General features: G+C 39.6%; 1 protein-coding gene across 1 annotated transcript; it reads right to left on the reverse strand.

The window, feature by feature from the left end:
• Positions 1 to 3,804: 3,804 nt before the first annotated feature.
• On the reverse strand, positions 3,805 to 16,745 carry LMOD2 (leiomodin 2). Its single transcript, XM_077261058.1, has 3 exons — positions 15,207 to 16,745; positions 12,117 to 13,511; positions 3,805 to 4,116 (listed from the first exon to the last, which is right to left on the reverse strand). Exons 1-3 carry the CDS (start codon positions 15,474 to 15,476, stop codon positions 4,090 to 4,092), a joined length of 1,692 nt encoding a protein of 563 aa, XP_077117173.1. The 5' UTR covers positions 15,477 to 16,745; the 3' UTR covers positions 3,805 to 4,089.
• Between the last annotated feature and the right edge of the window lie 3,426 nt (positions 16,746 to 20,171).

Raw genomic sequence — 20,171 nt, forward strand, 5'->3', positions numbered from 1 at the left:
CTCACTCTTCAGCAAATTTTTAAACCACTAAACATAACACTGGCATCTACTAAAGGAAACAATTATTCATTCTGATCGGGCAACATATTGATCCTAACTGATCCAAATATCTCTTACTAATAGCAAACAGTACAATTTAAGTGTATAGTTCACTATTATAAAGAAAATGGATAGACGGTGGATATAAAGGATAATTGTTATGATATGAATAAGTATCGGGAGCTACCTGGCCGTATCCTAACATTGTGGAAAATTGGCATGGAAGCAGCTCCTCTTTATAAAGTGGCTAAGTCACTCTCACGATGCATTTAGAAGTGCCGATCTCAGCCAATCAATGCACAATTAAGGATCGCCAATCAGCATTCGGTACTCTTTTATCAACTTGTTTACACAGGTCGAAGGACACTGACCAGGATAAACCCATTAGTAATATGATCGTTCTATCCTCATACAGTATTGTTATTGGCAACAACACATTCTCTGTATACATGAGACGATGTGCTAGCGATAATATTGATTTTCTTTTTTGCAGACATAAATGATGTCTTCACCCAACAGGTGAGCATTTTGTTTGTTCGAAGGGCAACTGCAGGCATGTTTAGGAATCAGTATTACTACACAGCCCTACCGAAACCAATCATGTAATGTATTCGCTTTCTTTAAACCCTTAACACTCCATGATGCATGATTAGGGTACGCGTGTCAGGGTGTCTGTATCGGGTTCAGGAGCTAATCTCACTCCGCTTGTTGCTGTTAACCTCTTAAACGCTGCTGTCAAATCACTGACAGTGGCATTTAAGCACCAGAGCTCAACCTGGGCATCGATTCGGGTGCCCATCGCCCCCCATATCATAATCACAGGGATATGATTGGTTGCTATGTCATCTGGTGGCCTCTATCGTGAACTAGGGCTGAAGTTGTATCCGGTACCTGTGGGAAAGATGCCGACTCGTTGGGCCTTATTTTCTACATCTGCCTGTAAATACTGTGCAGACTGCCAATCACCAAGTGAAAGTTTGGTTGTTTTTATGAACCTTGTGTCTTCTGGATTGATTGCTGCCCTGGTTCCAGAAGAGGGATTCCTGGAGTCAGAAGAGGCCTGCAGCCCTGAAGTAAGTGAGAATCACCTCACACACAGCAGCACACCGGGACTGGGGGATGAGTTGTCTGTAGGATGCCAAAGAGAGTGCGGACTGAAGCTCACCCACAACTACCTCGCTTGAGCATCTTTCACAAGCAGTTCAATCTTTGAACAGCACCATATAGAGAAGGAGAAATTGTATAGAATGATGTAGAGATTTGTTGTTTATTGCCAGAAACAATAGGCGGGTCATCTGCGCTGCTTATGGAGATCTGAAAGAATGGTCCAGGATACAAGGTAGACTTGATGTGGTTTTATTATCAACGCTTTTCGAAATCTTCAGACTTCTTCATCAGAATATAACCACATACAAAAAGACTTGTTTTATTCATTGAAATCCCTAGTGTATGTATGCATATGAGTTCACTGGGCAGTCCTTCTAGTGACTGACAGCTATCTGTGGGTAAATAAATTAATAATAATAATCTCTGTGTGCACAGTCAAACAATAAAGACTGTCAGTCACTGCGTAGGACTGCCCACTGGACTCATAAACAAACAGGGATATATATATATATATATAGAAATCTGATTAGCTCCTCCAGCTCTATATCATCCTGTCTGCCGGTCAGATACCATTTTCAACATGGCAGGCTACCTCACTTGTATTCCCCATGAAATGCCAGAGCTTTTCATGGAACCCTGCATTGTATCATTTCTCCATTATTTATCTTAGGAATTATGAATGAACATACTTTATTGACAAGTGGAATGTTAATATTCACTTGTCAATTGAGGAATAGCACAATGCAGACCTGTAAGAAAATATGATTCAACTTTTCAATTGGAATACAAGTATTTATTAAAACAAAGAAGTCAATACAGTAAATTTATTTAGGTTCTATTCCTTTTTTTCTGGAGATGTAATCAGATAACAGCAAAGCAGGGTGAATCATCAGGTTCTTTACAAGAGAAATTACAGTGGCATGTAAAAGTTTGGGCTCCCCTGGTCAACATTACTGATATTGTGAACATTTAAGCAAGTTGAAAATGAAATGATCTCTAAAAGGGCCTAAAGTTAAAGATGACACATATTTTTCGGATTATAAGACACACTTTTCCGCACCAAAATTCTGGAAGAAAATGGGGTGCGTCTTACAATTTGAATATACTTTACCGACTGTGGTTGATCGGGGTCCCAGAGTTGCTGCTGGTCCAGGTAGGAGTGGGTTGATGCTGTGGACCTCAGGCTGGGAGGAGGGGGTATTCGGAGGTGCGACACTGCTGGTGTTCGGTGGCCGAGATCTCAATCTTCGCATTCGCCACCCCCGGCGGGCCATTTTCCCAGGGTTCACCGCAATGTAAACCATGGAAGTGCGGAGGCTCCGAGCTTTAACAAAATGTCAGTGGAGCCTTAGCACCACTGAACACCCGCAGCGTCACTCCTCCAAATACCCATTCCTGCCAGCCTGGAGTCCACAAAATCACCCAACTCCTGCCTCCTGGGACCCCGCTCCACTGCAGCTGCCACCCACAGTAAGCAATAAGACGCACGGATTATAAGAAGCACCACCATTTTATTACAAAAGTTTTTTTCCTACTTTTCTCCCCAAAATTTGGGGTGCATCTTATAATCTGCAAAATACCGTATATATTGTCATTTTTTACATTTTAAAAATTACAAAAAGGAAAATGGGCCGATGCAAATGTTTGGCACCCTTGGAGATTTATGTGCTCAGATAATTTTGACCAAGGTTTCAGACCGTAATTAGCCTGTTAGGGTTATGGTTTGTTCACTGTCATTGTTAGGAAAGGCTAGGTGATGCAAATTTCCCAGCTTTATAAAAACCCACCCACCTCTAATCTTGTGCGAAAAACAGCAGCCATGGGTTCACCTAAGCAGCTGCCTAGCACTCTGAAAATGAAACTGATGGAGGCTCACAAAGCAGGAGAAGGCTGAAAAGAGGAAGGCTTCTACAAATGGATAATGATCCTAAACACATGTCAAAATCCACAATAGACTACCTCAAAAGGTGCAAGCTGAAGGTTTTACAATGTCCCTCACAGTTCCCTGATCTGAACATCATTGAAAATCTATGATTAGACCTCAAAATAGCAGTGCATGTAATAGGACCCAGGAATCTCCCAGAACTGGAATAATTTTTAAAGGAAGAATGGATGAAAATGTCTAAAAAAAGAATTGAAAGACTCTTGGTTGGCTACAAAAAGCGTCTACAAGTTGTGGTACTTGAAAAAGAGTGTGCTACTAATCATGCTGGGTGCCAAATCTTTAGCATTGACCCATTTTCCTTGTTGTAATTTTTAAAATGTAAAAGATGAATATATACAGTATATATATATATATATATATATATAGATATATATATATACAGTATATATATATATATATATTCATCTTTTACATTTTTTTAAATTACAACAAGGAAAATATGGGTCAATGCAAAAGATTTGACACCCGGCATGATTAGTACCTAGTAGTATATAGGGGTGCCAAAACTTTTACATGCCAGTTTTTGTGAATTTTGTTAGATTCCCTTTATACATTTTTTTATAGTGGAGTTCTTAAAATTCCCAAACCTTCACTCTTAAACCTAATAAATACTTATCAAGGCGGATGCTTGAACGCTGTCGTAGAAAGAGAATTATTGCACATCCTCCATATTGCCTCTGTAGTTCTGCTCAGAGTAATAACTTTTCAACAGAAATATTATTATTTTTATTGCATATTCCTAAAAAGTTGTAAGCCAAACAAATAAAGCGTTTTAGTGCAAATCACAAGGCTCGTGACCATTTTGAACATAGTTTATTCTACAATACACAAAAGTAAATATTAAAAAAAAAAGTTATTTACATAAGTTTTTTTTCAGTCGGTTAAAATGTTGGAGATGTATGTTTCATCTTGAAGAGTGCAGGTTGCTAGGTCACGGATATATTTCATAAATTGCGTATAACTTGGGAAAGCTTTTTATTTTTTTCTAGAATGGATTTTTATCGGAGTACATTTGGAATATCCACCTGAAAAACAAAGAGATTGTTACTAGACATCCAGGCAGTGGTATTTCTCTACAGAAAAATTTTATTTTCTTAAAAAATAAAGCTTATCTAATCAAAGTGTATGTGTTCTGTATGCAAGCTGTATGTGTTCACTATTTTGTTAGACACAGTGACCCCAAGCTAATGGAAAAGGTGTTAGCCTCTGTTCACACTAGCCTTATGGCTTCAGTTTCTGCAATTGATACCAGTGAATGCTGATGGATCCTCTTCACTTTAATGGGGTCTACCAGTTTGGTGATATTATTGGCGCCATTAATACCAATGCTGTCTGTATTATGCATAGTGTGAAAAATCCCAGAAAGCCTTGCTGACCTCATTAGTATGTTGTTTTAACTCTCTCTTTTCCAGATTGCTGACCGCAATAAGCTTAGAGTGAACAGAGTTAAATGATTAAATCACATTTTCAAACATTTTTCTGCAAAAGTAGACTCTAAGATTGTATTGCTTGCTATTATGCCAAGGCTTCTCAGTCCTTGAGATCTATCCTCAATGGATACGACTTCAGAGTTCATTACAAACTGTGGGCACATACAGTTCTCTTCATTCAACCTTATTTGTATGGAATAATGATGGATCCCTTTAAGTAGAAAGGACACTATTCTCCTGAGTGATAATACATGGATTGGAATTATTTAATATGTATATTACAGGCAGGGTCTGACTGGCCCACCGGAGAACCGAAGGATTCTCTGGTGGGCCCAGGCACTGACACCTGCTGGCATACTGGCCAGCAGCTGCCTAGGGCCCCAGCTGCTCCAGGGGCCCCCAGCCAATGGCGTGTTGCTAATAGCGGCACACCACACATGTTATGGGAGCCCCCGGTGCCAGCGGAGCAGCAGCAGGTGATAGGAGGCAGGAGCCAGCTGCTGCAGCTAAAGCCTTTCCCCGCTGCTAAAAAGAAATGAATATTCACTCTTCCCCGTGGAAAGGGGTGAATATTCATTTCACTTTAATAGTGGCAGCAGCCGGCTAACACTGCCAGCTATCAGGGCCAGCAGATCAGGGCCCCCGATCCTCATGGGGCCCCTAGCCCATGCAGCCGCTATGGAACCGTAATTCATAGATGCCATTATAGTTGAAAGCAATAATGGTGGAGAGAGCGTTAGATGACGTTTCCTCTCCCATCATTCCCCTCTGCCTCTGACACAGCAGGTGCGTGATGACGTCACTTCATCGCGCATCCGCTGGGTGTCTGGCAGACGGCAGTGAGTGCAGCTGCTGACACCAGAGCTGGAATCAGCCTGGGAGCGAGGAGGAGAGGTATTGTGTTTGTTTATATATATATATATATATATACCCTATGGAGGGGCATTATACCCTATGGGGGGGCAGCATTATACCCTATGAGGGGGGTACATTATACCCTATGAGTGGGGCAGCATTATATCCTATGAGGGGGCAGCGTTATACCCTATGAGGGAGCAGCATTATACTATGAGGGGGCTACATTATATTCTGTTGGGGGCTGCATTATACTATATGAAGGGGGCTACATTATACCCTATGAATGGGCTACATTATATTCTATGGGGAGCTACATTGTATTATATGAGGGGGCTACATTATATTCTATGAGGGGGCTACATTATGTTCTATGAGGGAGCTACTTTATACTCTAAGAGTGGGCTACTCCAACTCCTGCTACATAATTAAGACATGTACTTCCTTATATTATACCTGGATTTTAGTACTATATCAGGATGGCTGCATTATACCCTATGAGGGGACTACATTATATTCTATGAGGGGACTGCATTATACTATATGAGGGCTGCATTATATTCTATGAGGAAGCTACTTTATTTTCTATGAGGGGAGTACATTTTATTCTATGAGGGGGCTGCATTATACTATATGAGGGGGCTACATTATATTCTATGGAGGGGCTGCATTGTACTATATGAGGGGGCTACATTATATTCTATGTGGGGGCTACATTATATTCTATGAGGGGGCTACATTATATTCTATGGAGGGGACTACATTATATTCTATGGAGGGGGCTGCATTATACTCTATGAGGGGGCTATATTGTATTCTATGAGTGGTCTACTTTATATTCTAAGAGGGGGCTACCCCAAATCCTGCTACATAATTAAGACGTGTACTACCTTATACCGGATATTAGCACGTCTTACCGCACAATTGGTGGTCTTGTATTTATTTCTATGTAGCTACATAGTGGGCCCCAAGAATGATTTTCTCTGGTGGGCCTGAGGTTCTCCAGTTTGACGCTGATTACAGGCAAAAAAATGTGACACAGATGCAGAGCCTGTGGCTTAGTGTTTAAGTAGTCCCAGGCTTAGCTAAAATTGGAAGATTTTAGTGCTTAACATTCTTAACAAAACCACAGAATGGTTATGACAATGTGGAGGTTTTATTCTTTTACAAATTGTGCACTTTGGTTTGGACAATAAAATATTATAAATCTTTCTGATAAAAATTCCTTTCCCTTTCAGATCATAAGGTTCATGCACACATCCATGTTAGAGACTTTTATTGTATCCCCTCTATGTTTTTAGGATCGTTTTCTTTAACTAATGTGAGTTGTAGTAATGCAGCAAAGTTTTTTTTACAAGTTAACATGTCATTTTTGGAATCTATTAGGCCTATTGCCCATAGGAAATCACAGGGTGTATATAGTACTGACCAATGGCTGACTTATTGTGGTTATGTTCAATTCATGACCTTGCACTACAGAGCTGTAATACTGCCATTAATCACTTCCAAAATTTTCATGCATCGGTACTTCGTTATAGCTAAGGTGATCACTGCACTTGGCAAATGTCTAATTACAGTGAATAGTATAGTTCAGAAAAAGGGGCATTTACATTGCTGATCAGCGGTATGTGGCTCTATCTATGGCAGGACCAATCATAATGGACCTCATTAATGACACAGTAGTAGTCGCAACGGATGTAATCACTGTGCTCATAATCACTCTGTTCAGACCACCTACGCGCAGCCTAGATGTCAATAGTAAAACATTTAAAAACTATTTAAGATCAGTGTGTCCATGTCCATTTTCACCATCAGTGTGTCATTAGTGTGTCCGTTTTTACCATCAGTGTGTCCAATTTTACCATCAGTGCGTCCGTTTTTACCATCAGTGTGTCATTAGTGTGTCCATTTTTACCATCCGTGTGTCCGTTTTTACCATCAGTGTGTCTGTTTTTACCATCAGTTGTGTCTGTTTTTACCATCAGTGTGTCCGTTTTTACCATCAGTGTGTCATTAGTGTGTCCATTTTTACCATCCACGTGTCCGTTTTTTTACCATCAGTGTATCCATGTCCATTTTTACCATCAGTGTGTTTATTATTTACTATCAGTGAGTCATCAGTGTGTCTGTTTTTACCATCAGTGTCATCAATGTCCATTTTTACCATCTGTGTGTCATTAGTGTGTCCATTTTTACCATCCGTGTGTCCGTTTTTACCATCAGTGTGTCATTTGTGTGTCCTTTTTTACCATCAGTGTGTCTGGTTTTACCATCAGTGTGTCATTAGTGTGTCCATTTTTACCATCCGTGTGTCCGTTTTTACCATAAGTTGTGTCTGTTTTTACCATCAGTGTGTCCCTTTTTACCATCAGTTGTGTCTGTTTTTACCATCAGTGTGTTTGGTTTAACCATCAGTGTGTCATTAGTGTGTCCATTTTTACTATCCGTGTGTCCGTTTTTACCATCAGTGTGTCTGGTTTTACCATCGATGTGTCATTAGTTTGTCCATTTTTACCATCCGTGTCCGTTTTTACCATCAGTGTGTCTGTTTTTACCATCAGTGTGTCATTAGTCTGTCCATTTTTACCATCAGTGTGTCCGTTTTTATCATCAGTGTGTCCGTTTTTACCATCAGTGTGCCATCAGTGTGTCTGTTTTTACCATCAGTGTGTCTGGTTTTACCATCAGTGTGTCATTAGTCTGTCCATTTTTACCATCCGTGTGTCCGTTTTTATCATCAGTGTGTCTGTTTTTACCATCAGTGTGTCATCCATGTCCTTTTTTACCATCAGTGTTTATTTTTTACTATCAGTGAGTCATCAGTGTGTCTGTTTTTACCATCAGTGTCATCAATGCCCATTTTTACCATCTGTATGTCATTAGTGTGTCCATTTTTACCATCAGTGTGTCAGTTTTTACCATCAGTGTGTTATCAGTGTGTCTGTTTTTACCTTCATTGTGTCAGTATTTACCATCATTGTCATCCATGTCCATTTTTACCATCAGTGTGTCTGTTTTTACCTTCAGTGTGTCCGTTTTTACCATCAGTGTGTCATCAGTGTGCCCGTTTTTACCTTCATTGTGTCAGTATTTACCATCATTGTCATCCATGTCCATTTTTACCATCAGTGTGTTCATGTTTACCATCAGTGTGTCCGTTTTACCATCAGTGTGTCATCAGTGTTTTTCACGGATGGATACATAAATGACAAAGCTTCTTCTCTACTTTGCAATGTTAAACACGGACAGCGCACTGATAGTACATAGATGCCATCCGTGTGCTATACGTGTTTTTACGGACCCATAGACTTGTATTGTTCCTTTTCAGTCATGCTGTGGGAGGAAAACTAGATGTCTCTGTGAGTTTTGCACTGACACACAGTTTGTTAAAAACAAGGATATGCGAATAACACTATAGATCAGAGGTCCCCAACCTTTTTTGCACCAGGGACCGGCTTTAAGCAAGACCAGTTTTCCATGGCCCGGTGGGGGTGGGGCAGGGGCGGGGCTTTGGTCATATGGGGGTGGGGTTATGGAGGGATGGAGCTTAGTGCATACTTATCATATAATTATGACATTTATAATGAGAATGTGATTCAAACTGATTCAATGTGATTCAAACTTATAAAGCTGTGCCTTATATATAATGCTCTGCACCATTGCCCCATAGATGCTCCACATAAAGCTGTGCCTTATATATAGTGCTCTGCACCGTTGCCCCATAGATGCTCCACATAAAGCTGTGCCATTGCTGCTGCTGCTGCAATAAAAAAAACAAAACACATACTCACCTCTCTTGCTTGCAGCTCCTCAGCGTCCCGTCCCGGCGTCTCTCTGCACTGACTGATCAGGCAGAGGGCGGCGCGCACACTATATGCGTCATCGCGCCCTCTGACCTGAACAGTCAGAACAAGAGGACGCGAAGACAGAGCGGCGCCTGGCGTGTGGAACGAGGACAGGTAAATATGCGATACTTACCTGCTCCCGGCATCCCGCTCCTTCCCCCGGACAGCTGGTCTTCGGTGCCGCAGCCTCTTCCTCTGTCAGCGGTCACCGGCACCGCTGATTAGAGAAATGAATTAACTAGCTGTCAGCGGCGCCGCGGACCGGCTGAAAAACCCCAACGGCCCGGTCCTGGTCCGCGGACCGGCGGACCGGCGGTTGGGGACCTCTGCTATAGATTACAACCGGTGCATGCTATATCCATGAAAAAAACAGATACAACATGTATGTGCAACACAGATGTCTGCATGAGGCCTTATGCTCATTTTTTGGTGCAGAGAATGTTTTCCTGTCAGTTTTATTTTTTACTTTGCACCACTTCTATGTCTGCATCCTGCAGCTTCATAGTGGCCGATTAGTGATGTACATCACAAAACAGCATCCGTGCTCAATTTTTGGTCAGGAATTTTATTCCAGAATTTATTTTTATTTTTAAAATTTTTCTTTGCATTTTGTCCCCACTAACTAATTGTGTGTAACTTGCAGCTGCTGTAATCTGATTAGAATTTAAACAAACATTCCCATTAAATTTTTTATCTTCTTAATATATTGCTGTCATCATATTATATAGCACTGTGTTTTTACAATTGCTCATTTTGCCTTTCTACCCATTTAATTCTTCTCTTTTCATTGCCCTATGTAGAAATATGAAGTCTGTTTTTCCCTGCATGAGTCATCCCCCTCTTTAACTCCAGACCCCGCTGCTCCTCCCCATCAGGGACTTTTGCAGTGACATATGACTCATACAGGGAAAATCTACCTCTTGTTTCTACATAGAGCTCAGAAGAATTCAGCTAGTCAGTTTTCAATCACATGATATCATAGAACTAATGGAAAAGAGAAGAATTAGCTGGGTAGAAAGGCAAAATGAGCAACTGTAAGTACACAGTGCTGTATAATATGATAACTGCAATGTATTAATAGAATAAAAATTTTGAAAGGAGAGCATCACTAACAACACAGATCAGAGACCATGTTAAAATTTTGTTCCAGGATTTTTTTTTTCAAATAGTGTAAAAAAATACATATATAATTTAGATTAACAAATATGATTAGATATAGAGACAACATAATCTAGTAAAAATTTACTGTAGTAATTAGCGTATCCCACAGTATGTTTACTAATACATAGAATTACAATTACATAGTTGATTTTAAGATTGATTTCTACTTTTCTTTTTTTCTCTTTTCTTATATTCTAATCTAATCAAGTATATATCAAACACACCCTAGAATAAAGTTTGGTTACACAAGAAAAAAAACTCAAAATAAGTTTGGTTACATGAAAAACACTACAGACACACACAACATGCCCATGAAAAATAAAATGGCTCAATCAATCCAAAGGCTGTATTCAGCAGAGGATTCATACTCTTTTCTTGCCTTCAACACAGATTGAGGGACGGCATTTCCCATTACTCGATTTTTTCCTCTTACTCCTTTAGTGAAATTAAATCCCCAAGACGCCCCAGAACTCCAGTTGAGACAACGCCCAAGGACAGTGATCACATATGGACCACCTCTTGTTCCCTCCGAAGGCTATGAGCTTCCAATTTCTGATTCTGTGCCTAGCCCTGGAATCCAATTTGAAAATGCACAAATTGACTATTTCAAAGTCTTTTTCTCCGAGGATTTTATAAATTTATATGTAGACCATTTTTTTCCAAAACCCCACTTCATCATTTGCGAACTTCACATCCATAGGTTCAGTGGAAAAAATGATACTAATGAAAAAGATAGACATTCGGCAATACTGGAGTGTCTATATTTTATACAGTACTCCAGTTTTCCACATAGCTATGACCTGTACATGTTGTAAGGCCATTTTGAGTTTTAGCATAATAAAGATAATGTACACTGCCCGCCCAAAAACGACTCCCAACTTTAACTGCCTATTCAATATTAGGTCAATCAATGATCACTTCAACAACAAATCTAAGTTTACAAATGCCAAAAGGACAACTGCATACATGAGTTCCTAAACCACTTCAAGGGGAGGCTTAAAGGGGTTTTCCCATGAACAATGTAAATTCTAATCAACATTTTAATTAGTAGATCTTGGCATAATAATTACCACAATTGGATGTATCTAAATAATATGTTCCTATGCTGAGATAATCTTATAAATGTGCCTCTGCTGTGTGCTGTGTAATGGCTGTATCTCACCGTACAGGGACATGGTCTGATCGTGCAACAGCTCCTGGGCAGGAGAGGAAGGAAAAGAGTATACAGACAGGACAGCATGGGACCACAGCTGATTCTTTCCTTGAGGTAAAACGCTGATTAAAAACATGCAGGGAAATGTTTTACCTCACAAAAAGAATCAGCTCTGATCTCATGCTGATTCTCAGACTATAATGTCTGTATACTCTTTTAGCATTCCAAATTTATGACCATATAAAGCGACATATGTGAGATTTGAAAGGAAAGGAAAGTGAAAACTGGCTTCGGGCAGAAGGGGTTAAAGATATTTTCCATGAAAAGAAAAGCTACAACTTGTAGCAGTCTTCAGATTACAGCCAGCTTGTGATAGACAGTTTTTGAATGATACTCAAACTCAATTAGAATAAATCCCTTTCTATATACTGGTGATAGGAGTGTTGATTTATATGCTGCCTTTTTGGCCAAATATAACCATGACTTTACATATATTAAGATCATTAATTTGTTTGATCTCACAGCATTCTATGTAAACACTTCATTTTCTGAAACATATATGTGTATGTGATCATACATACCTTCCTAAGCTGTCTCATACTGCTGCCTCGTATAGCTTCCATAAGATCATCATGTGCAGATCTTTGGGGCGTAGATGGTCTAGAACTTTCTTCACCTTTCTTGTCTGAAATTGATCTCAATGAATTTTTAATTTCCTTTAAAATATTATTTTGTTCTTTTTTGCTTTTTTTACCCTTTGTCTTACTGTGTCCATTTTGAATTTTTTTGGCTGATCTTTCATGTTGCTTAATAACTTCAGCTATATTTCTAGTCGGAATCTTTTTTTCTTGAATTATTGGAAGTAGTGGAGGAGCAGGGGGTGGGGGTGGTGGTGGTGGCGGTGGAGGCGGTGGTGGTGGTGGTGCAGATATAGTGATAGAAGATTGAACTTTTCTATTGACTTTTGGAGATGACCATGGGGAGTTTTTAGGAGAAGGGTATGGCGAGGACCCTGGAGTTCCTCTCTGTAAAGTCTTGGTCCTTAGGTTAGATGCAGGGTCATAACCAGATTCCTTTTGCTCTTGTATTCTTTTCTGCCTCTGTTTGTCCATATTTCGAGTAAGGATGCTTGTCATAGACATGCGAGGCCCTGGCAGCTCAAAATGATAACCCAGCTTGACAATATTTGTATTGTCTCTTAGCAACTTTACTATTTCCATTTCTACTTGACTTCCCATAATGTGTCTTTGATTGTGAAATCGCAGTTCTGTTAGCACATTGTTTGCATACTGAAGAGCTCTGATGATGGCTAATATTCCCTTCCCTGTTATAAAATTGGATTCAATATTTAGGGATGTGATATTCCTATTAACTCTCAGCATATTAGCAATAGCTATTGCCACATGGTCATCAGCATGAGTGTTGGCTAAGCTAAATATTTTAACATTAGTGTTGTTTTTCAGAGCTTCTGCAAATGCTACCAATGTGTCTGTTTTTGCATTTTCCATGTTATTTAGGTTGATTTCAAAAGTCTCAGGATCATTGATTTTGATGCTTTCTAGAGCTTCTTCAATGACAGTTGGGTTTGAGAGCGCAAGACTTGTAAATGTCTTATTGTTCACTGTTTCATCAGCTTGTCTGTTATATTTGCTGTGATTCGCACTGAAGCCATTACATGTTGGTTTCTCAATAGCAACTCCGTTGCACTTTATTTCTGGTATCTGAATAGGAATTTTTATAGCTTGGCAATCATTTTCCACACATGCAGCCACTTCTTTTATGTCTTCCTTTTCACTATCCTCCTTTCCACTTTCTTCTCCCTGCTCCTCTTCTTCAGTCACTGCTTCCTCTTCTTCAGTCACAGCTTCCTCTTCTTCTTCTTCCTCTTCTTCTGTATAAACCTCCTCAGAAATCTCACTGTTACTTCCTGTAAAGTCATCTTCTTCACTTTCCTCATCTTCTTCCTCCTTGTAATTCTGAAGGAAAAAGTGTGTCAAGTTACATAATTAAATGCTTCCTTTGTGTTGTCAGTTTACACTGTACAGTGCAGACCTTCTATTATGCTAGCTTTATGACGTACCGGTACGGTCATAGTAGGGCAAAACCAGGAATGTAACTTACAGAGAAAAACTATTATTGCAAGCTTGACACATGTTCTGTATTTTGGAGACACTTCTGGTTTTGCCTTAAGGTATGTGTCCACGGGCCGGATTACATCCGTATAAGCTGCAGATTGAACACTGCATACAACCGCAGCATTCAACCCGCAGGGTCCAGATGTTACATCATAGTGGAGGGGATTTTATGAAATCCCGTCTCCACTATGCGGGCGAACACGCATCTGGTGGCCCTGCGCTTACAGACATGCGGCTCGTCTTTTTAGAACGCAGAATGTCTGTTTACCTTGCGGCGATGCTCTGTCCCGCAAGGTAAGTAACAGGGTCCTATGTATAGGGTGCGGCAATTTCGGATGTGTGCAATGAACAGATCCGGAATCACCGAGGGTACAGAAGGAGGCGGCGCTTTGGGCGGAGCGGGTTTTCCGCTTTGTCCAAAGCGCCGACAATCCGGACCGTGGACACGCACCCTTACAAATACTCATGAAATACTGATCAAAATACTGATGTGTGAATAAGGCCTAAGAGAGGGCAAACTGTTCATAGATTTCCATGACTCTCATAAAATACCCTCTTCTGTCATTTAAAAAATTAATAAAATGCTAAAAATTTCAACATTCTCATCGGAGGCTACATCTGACAAAAACGGCTATACATTTAAATACTTTTATAGTAATTTTGGAAGAAATTAGGCTGACAAATTATAGAAACAATTTGAAGTGACATTTTGAAAAGAAAAAAATTGTAAAAAGAGATTAACACAGAAATGTAGCAGAACATCAATATAGACTACAAGAAATGCTGACAAACAAGCCTTAGTTTACTATTTCCTATAAAAACTAAGCTTTTAGAGACTCCACTAAGAGCTAAAAAAGAAAGCGGTTTTCAACGGACACCATACATTTGATGACAAATAAGGCCAACTGTCATCCAACACATTGTCATTCTACTGAGGTAGAACCAGAAGTGAGATTATATGGAGGCTATATATAGAAGCCAAATAACGATAACTACCATGTTTGGAAAACAATCAAATACCAGAGACAAGTGGAGGGCTTTGACTAAGCAGACGGGAATCCAAGAGACAACTGGAAGCTTTTTATCGGAGCCTTGTGCTTCCTCTCTCTGTCCCTATATTGTATTACATTATTTTTAAAAATTATGCTTTACATACAATTACTAGTGATTTGCATCTACTTACAGTAACAAGTAATAACAAGGCTTTATATAATTGAAAAAATGTATACTCATCTTCAGCCATTTATATTTAACTTTTTAAAATATATCTATATACTTTATCAAATATATATACAATATATGTAAATGTTATATATAAATGAAAACATATGTAAATGAATGATAGATACAATATATATGTATATATTCTTAATATTTTATTTTCTCAGATCAAAAGTTATTAAACAAAATGCCGTAGAGGTTTCAACTAATATTATAATAGTATGTGATAAAATATATTGACATTTGCAGAATGAAACATTGATTGTTCCTTTTTACCCTTATCTAAGTTTAGATGTAAACAGTATAGTAACCTACCTCCGAACTTGCACCAATTTCTCTTTCCATTAATTTTTGGGTTTCTTTCTCCCAGTATGCCATTAGTGCTTCTCGGCTGAAGTTAACAGTTGGAGATTTTTCTGTTAAACTTTTTTGCCTCATTCCAACTGGAAGATTGCGGTCTGGTTCAATGTCCTCCAATTCTCTTTCCAGCTCTTGGAGCTCCTCTGGTGACAGGGAAGCAAGTAGCTCATCTTCATCAATATCTTCATACTTGCTGATCTCTCTCCTGTATCCAAAGGCAGACATGGTCCCCTCGGGTGCGACAGAGAAGGCTAGAGCCAGTCAATACAGGCAGCTAAAAAGTATCAAAGGGAAGATCAAAATAACAGAGCTGTCTGCCCTGTCCTTTGTGAGCACGAACTGAGAAAATAGATGGGATGAGCCTGCCTTTAAAGAAATGCTCAATGGGTGTTCCCTTATAACAAATGGGATGAAGACATATTCTATTTAAGCCTCAATCGTCAGCTGGAGAGAGGGACAGTGACATAGTGACATCACATGTGAATTACAGCCTGGGACTGCTGACACACTATATGGTTCCTTATAAAGGGTACACTGATAACCTTACACTTCCTGCCAGTTGTCAAAAATCAAATATATAATCCTGTACTGTAAGGAATGTGGCTATTTTCTTTATAAGCTGCCATTTTAAGAATCTTTTAAACATTCTGATAAGTTATCAGCATCATCACTGTAATGTATACTATAGAGCTGTCTGCCTTCGTCTGAAAGTGGATATCACTATGATTCTAATGCCAATATGAAAGGGCAAAGTGGACTTTAACTTGCGCTGCGGGATTGCCAAAAACAAGGATCCAAACACCAGAGATTAATAAAAGTAATTTACTGTCAACGCTTTTAAAAGTCAAACCTTCTTCAGGACAACCACATGTAAAAACAACAGTGATCTTACACGCAGTTAAGTAAGAACAGTAAGGTTGCACCATTATGATGCAACCTTACTGTTTTTTACCTATATGCTTTCTTTGGTTGGCGCCTGTTCACACTAGCTTAGATGTGCTGGTCCCTTTTCTCTATTTGTATTACGTGCAGTTAAACACATGAAAAATTCAAATAAAGGCGCCAAAGAAAAGGGGGGAACAGTCACGTGTGACGTACGTCAGTTATTTACATTCATTTTATGATGTGAAATAAAAACAAAATCCTGTAATTGTCCTCCTGTCAGATGTTTTCAGTAATTATTATAAACTAAATAAAAGGAAAAAAAAAAGAGAAAGAATAAATTGTGTTTGAGTGTTCTTTATAAAATTGGATTTGAACTCATGTACTGGTGATGTGTGGCTGAAGAGAAGAAATACACTAGTGATTAGCATACCCAAACTAATTGCCAAAATTGTATTAATGACAAAGAAAACACATACAAAACCATAGAATAATTTAAAATCAAAGATATACCGCATCAAGGTAATCCACGATAATAAAGTGGAAAAACGGGGCAAATGCTGGCACACAATAAACAGTCATGCAGAGTAAAATACCTCATACATATATAAGGATGATTGCACAACCGGCTATAAATACAAAATATGAAACGCTAACAACCACCCAAAGTAACAAATAAGACCTACCCATGTGCAGGAACTGAGTAGTCCTTACAGATCCCAGAGCCAGGCACGTGGAAGTGGAAAACCTAAAGCAGGAATGAGGAAATGGCCATCACTATAAGCGGTACGTTCGGTGTATCAGTTGACGCAGATACACTAATGCCAATTTTGGTTAATTTATCTATTCTTGTGTGTGCTAAATACACTCTTTTTGTTGATGCAGCACCAATTTGCACCATTGCCATGCGCCATGTATCTGTGGCCACACTGGTCTTGGATAATCTGTAATGCGCTATACATTTTTATTATATAGTTGCACCAATTCTGTGCACCAATAGATACTACAAAACTATTTTATAGTTGTCGTTGTTCATTATTCAGCCGCATCATTTCTTTGTACCAACAGATTCTGCATGCTCACTATGTGCACCGCTTCACTGAGTTACCTGGCACACTCCTTAGGCAGTTTGGGCCGGCCAACACAGGCATGTATCGGTATAGATTGATGCTTCGGTGCTCCGATTACATCAGCAGGGGAAGGTACTCTCCGTGCATTCTGATCGGACACTATGTATCTATAGGCACACTCCCCTTTTGATGGCTCTCATATATCTGGGGTGCGCACGTTTTGTATTGGCATTTACTTTGACCTTTTTGGCATCTGATAGTGAGTGTACCTGCGCGCCCTATCTCAACAGATATACATAATTTAATGCTGTACAGTAGTAGTTATTGCATCTGCCTCTACTGATAGACCGGACGTACTGCTTATAGTGATGGACATTTCCTTTTCGCTTCCTTGTCCACCTGTAACAACCACTGGTAATTAATTATTCAACTATTATATGTATATATACTTATTGTTTGTTGAGTCCACACACTTTCCCTGATGAAGCTGTGACACACAGCGATACACATGGGGTTCTGTTTCGCATTTAGGTACCATGTTGTTTCTTACATTTCACTACTACCCTCCTTTCTTTTGCTATTCTGACCATATTTAAGGTTTCTCAGGCATTGTGGGACTTTTACATGGGAATGTCATCCTCATTCCTGCTTTTTGGTTTTTCCACTTCCACATGCCTGGCTCTGGGATCTGTAATGATTACTACACACACACAGTTCCTGCACATGTGTAGGTCTTTATTTTTGGCCTTGGGAGGTTGTTAGTTTTATATTTTGGCGAGTAGTTTTTATGCTCTGACCTTTTGTTCTTGCTCCCGTTTACATTGTGTTTCAGTTTGATGCTGTGTTGAAGAGAGAGCACTATCTTAAGAATGGAGAAAAATTGCCTGAAAGAAGTGTAAAGTCTGGAAAATACATGATTTAGTGGAGAAAAAAGGGGGAGTTAGAGATTGTTGGAGAATTTCAGCCTATCTGTTTTTATTTTAGACAGAGTGAAATAATAAAGTGTGTAAAAGGAGTGTTCCTGACAAGGAGCCAAGGGGAAAATAAAATAAGAAATTGCGACTAGCAGTAATAAGTTGTGTGCACACATGCATTGATAAAAAAAATGTATATATTTTACAGGTTCTGTGGTAATGTAGCAAACTATAGTAGAACATCTGGTTGTGCAGTACATTTATTGTGGTGGACCGTAAATTTGTAGAATGAAAAGGAATGAAACCCATGGAAAAGAAGAATAAAGCATTGAGATGAGTGCACATTATGTGTGCATAGACTGAGGCAAGATCCATAGTGTGGGAAGAGCTGGTTAGTATTTTTTTATGATTCTAATATATAATTTTCTAGTGGCTAATAAAAGAGAAATACACCTTGCACTGTGTGCACAATTATTAGACAAGAGAGTATTTTCATCACATTATCATTTCTACACAGCTTTTCCAACTCCAATCTGTATACATTTAATGCTTATTGGATGAAGCATAACAGGTGATATGTATCTATGTAATAATGGAGGGGGGACCTAAGGATATCAACAACCTTTAACCAGTTGTGCAGTATTATTAGGTACCATATTTTCCTTGCAAAAACCGTGCTGAGCAAAAAATATGAACAATAACTTCCAAAAATTTGAGAAGAATCAAATATGAAGTGTCCAGCAACCAAATATCCTCCAGCGCTGTCATATTCTAGAACTGCAATGTCCCTGGAGCACCCAGAAGTACAAGGTGTTCAGTGCTCAGTCATGGCCGAGGTAAGGGAGGATGAGACCCAAAGATTACTCACTGAACAAAACACAAAAGTTCAAACATCAAGACTGGGCCATGAAAGAGCTGAAGACAGATTTTGCAAAGGTTTTATACACTGATGAGATGAGAGTGACTCTTCATGGTCCAGATGGAAGGGCCCATTGCTGAATCGCTAACAGGCACAGACCACCACTTTGATTCCAGACCCCAGCAAGGTGGAGATGGGGTACTGCTTTTGACTTGTACTAATAACCCCTTAATCCCATATGACATACTATCCCGTCGAGGTGACCTGGGACTTAATTCCCAGGGACGGGATAGTACGTCATGGGCGATCACCGACGGGTGTCAGCTATCGCAGCTGACATCCGGCACTATGTGCCAGGAGCGGTCACGGACCGCCCCCGGCACATTAACCCCCGGCACACTGCGATCAAACATGATCGCAGTGTTCCGGCGGTACAGGGTAGCATCGCGCAGGGAGGGGGCTCCCTGCGTGCTTCCCTGAGACGATCGGTACAAGGTGATGTGCTCACCTTGTACCGAGCGTCTCCTCCCTGCATGCAGGCCCCGGATCCAAAATGGCTGCGGGGCTACTTCTGGGTCCTGCAGGGAGGTGGCTTACCAAGTGCCTGCTCAGAGCAGGCGCTGGTAAGCCAGGAGTGCTGCATGTCACATCGCTGATCTGACACAGTGCTCTGCAAAGTGTCAGATCAGCGATCTGTCACTATACAGTGATGTCCCCCCCAAAGTAAAAAAGTAAAAAAATAATTTTTTAAATGTGTAAAAAGAAAAAAAAAATCCTAAATAAAGAAAAAAATATATATATATTGTTCCCATAAATACATTTCTTTATATAAATAAAAAAATAAAATAAAAGTACACATTTAGTATTCCCGCGTCCGTAACGACCCGACCTATAAAACAGTCCCACTAGTTAACCCCTTCAGTGAACACCGTAAAAAAAAAAACCCCGAGGCAAAAAACACCGCCGAACAAAAAGTGGAATAACACGCAATCAAAAAGACGGATATAAATAACCATGGTACCGCTAAAAAAGGCATCATGTCCCGCAAAAAACGAGCCACCATGCAGCATCATCAGCAAAAAAATAAAAAAGTTATAGTCCTCAGAATAAAGCGATGCAAAAATAATTATTTTTTCTACAAAATAGTTTTTATCGTATAAAAGTGCCAAAACAAAACAAAAAATGTAAATGAGGT

The sequence above is a fragment of the Ranitomeya variabilis genome, chromosome 5, assembly GCF_051348905.1.
Source record: "Ranitomeya variabilis isolate aRanVar5 chromosome 5, aRanVar5.hap1, whole genome shotgun sequence".
Lineage (NCBI taxonomy): Eukaryota > Metazoa > Chordata > Amphibia > Anura > Dendrobatidae > Ranitomeya > Ranitomeya variabilis.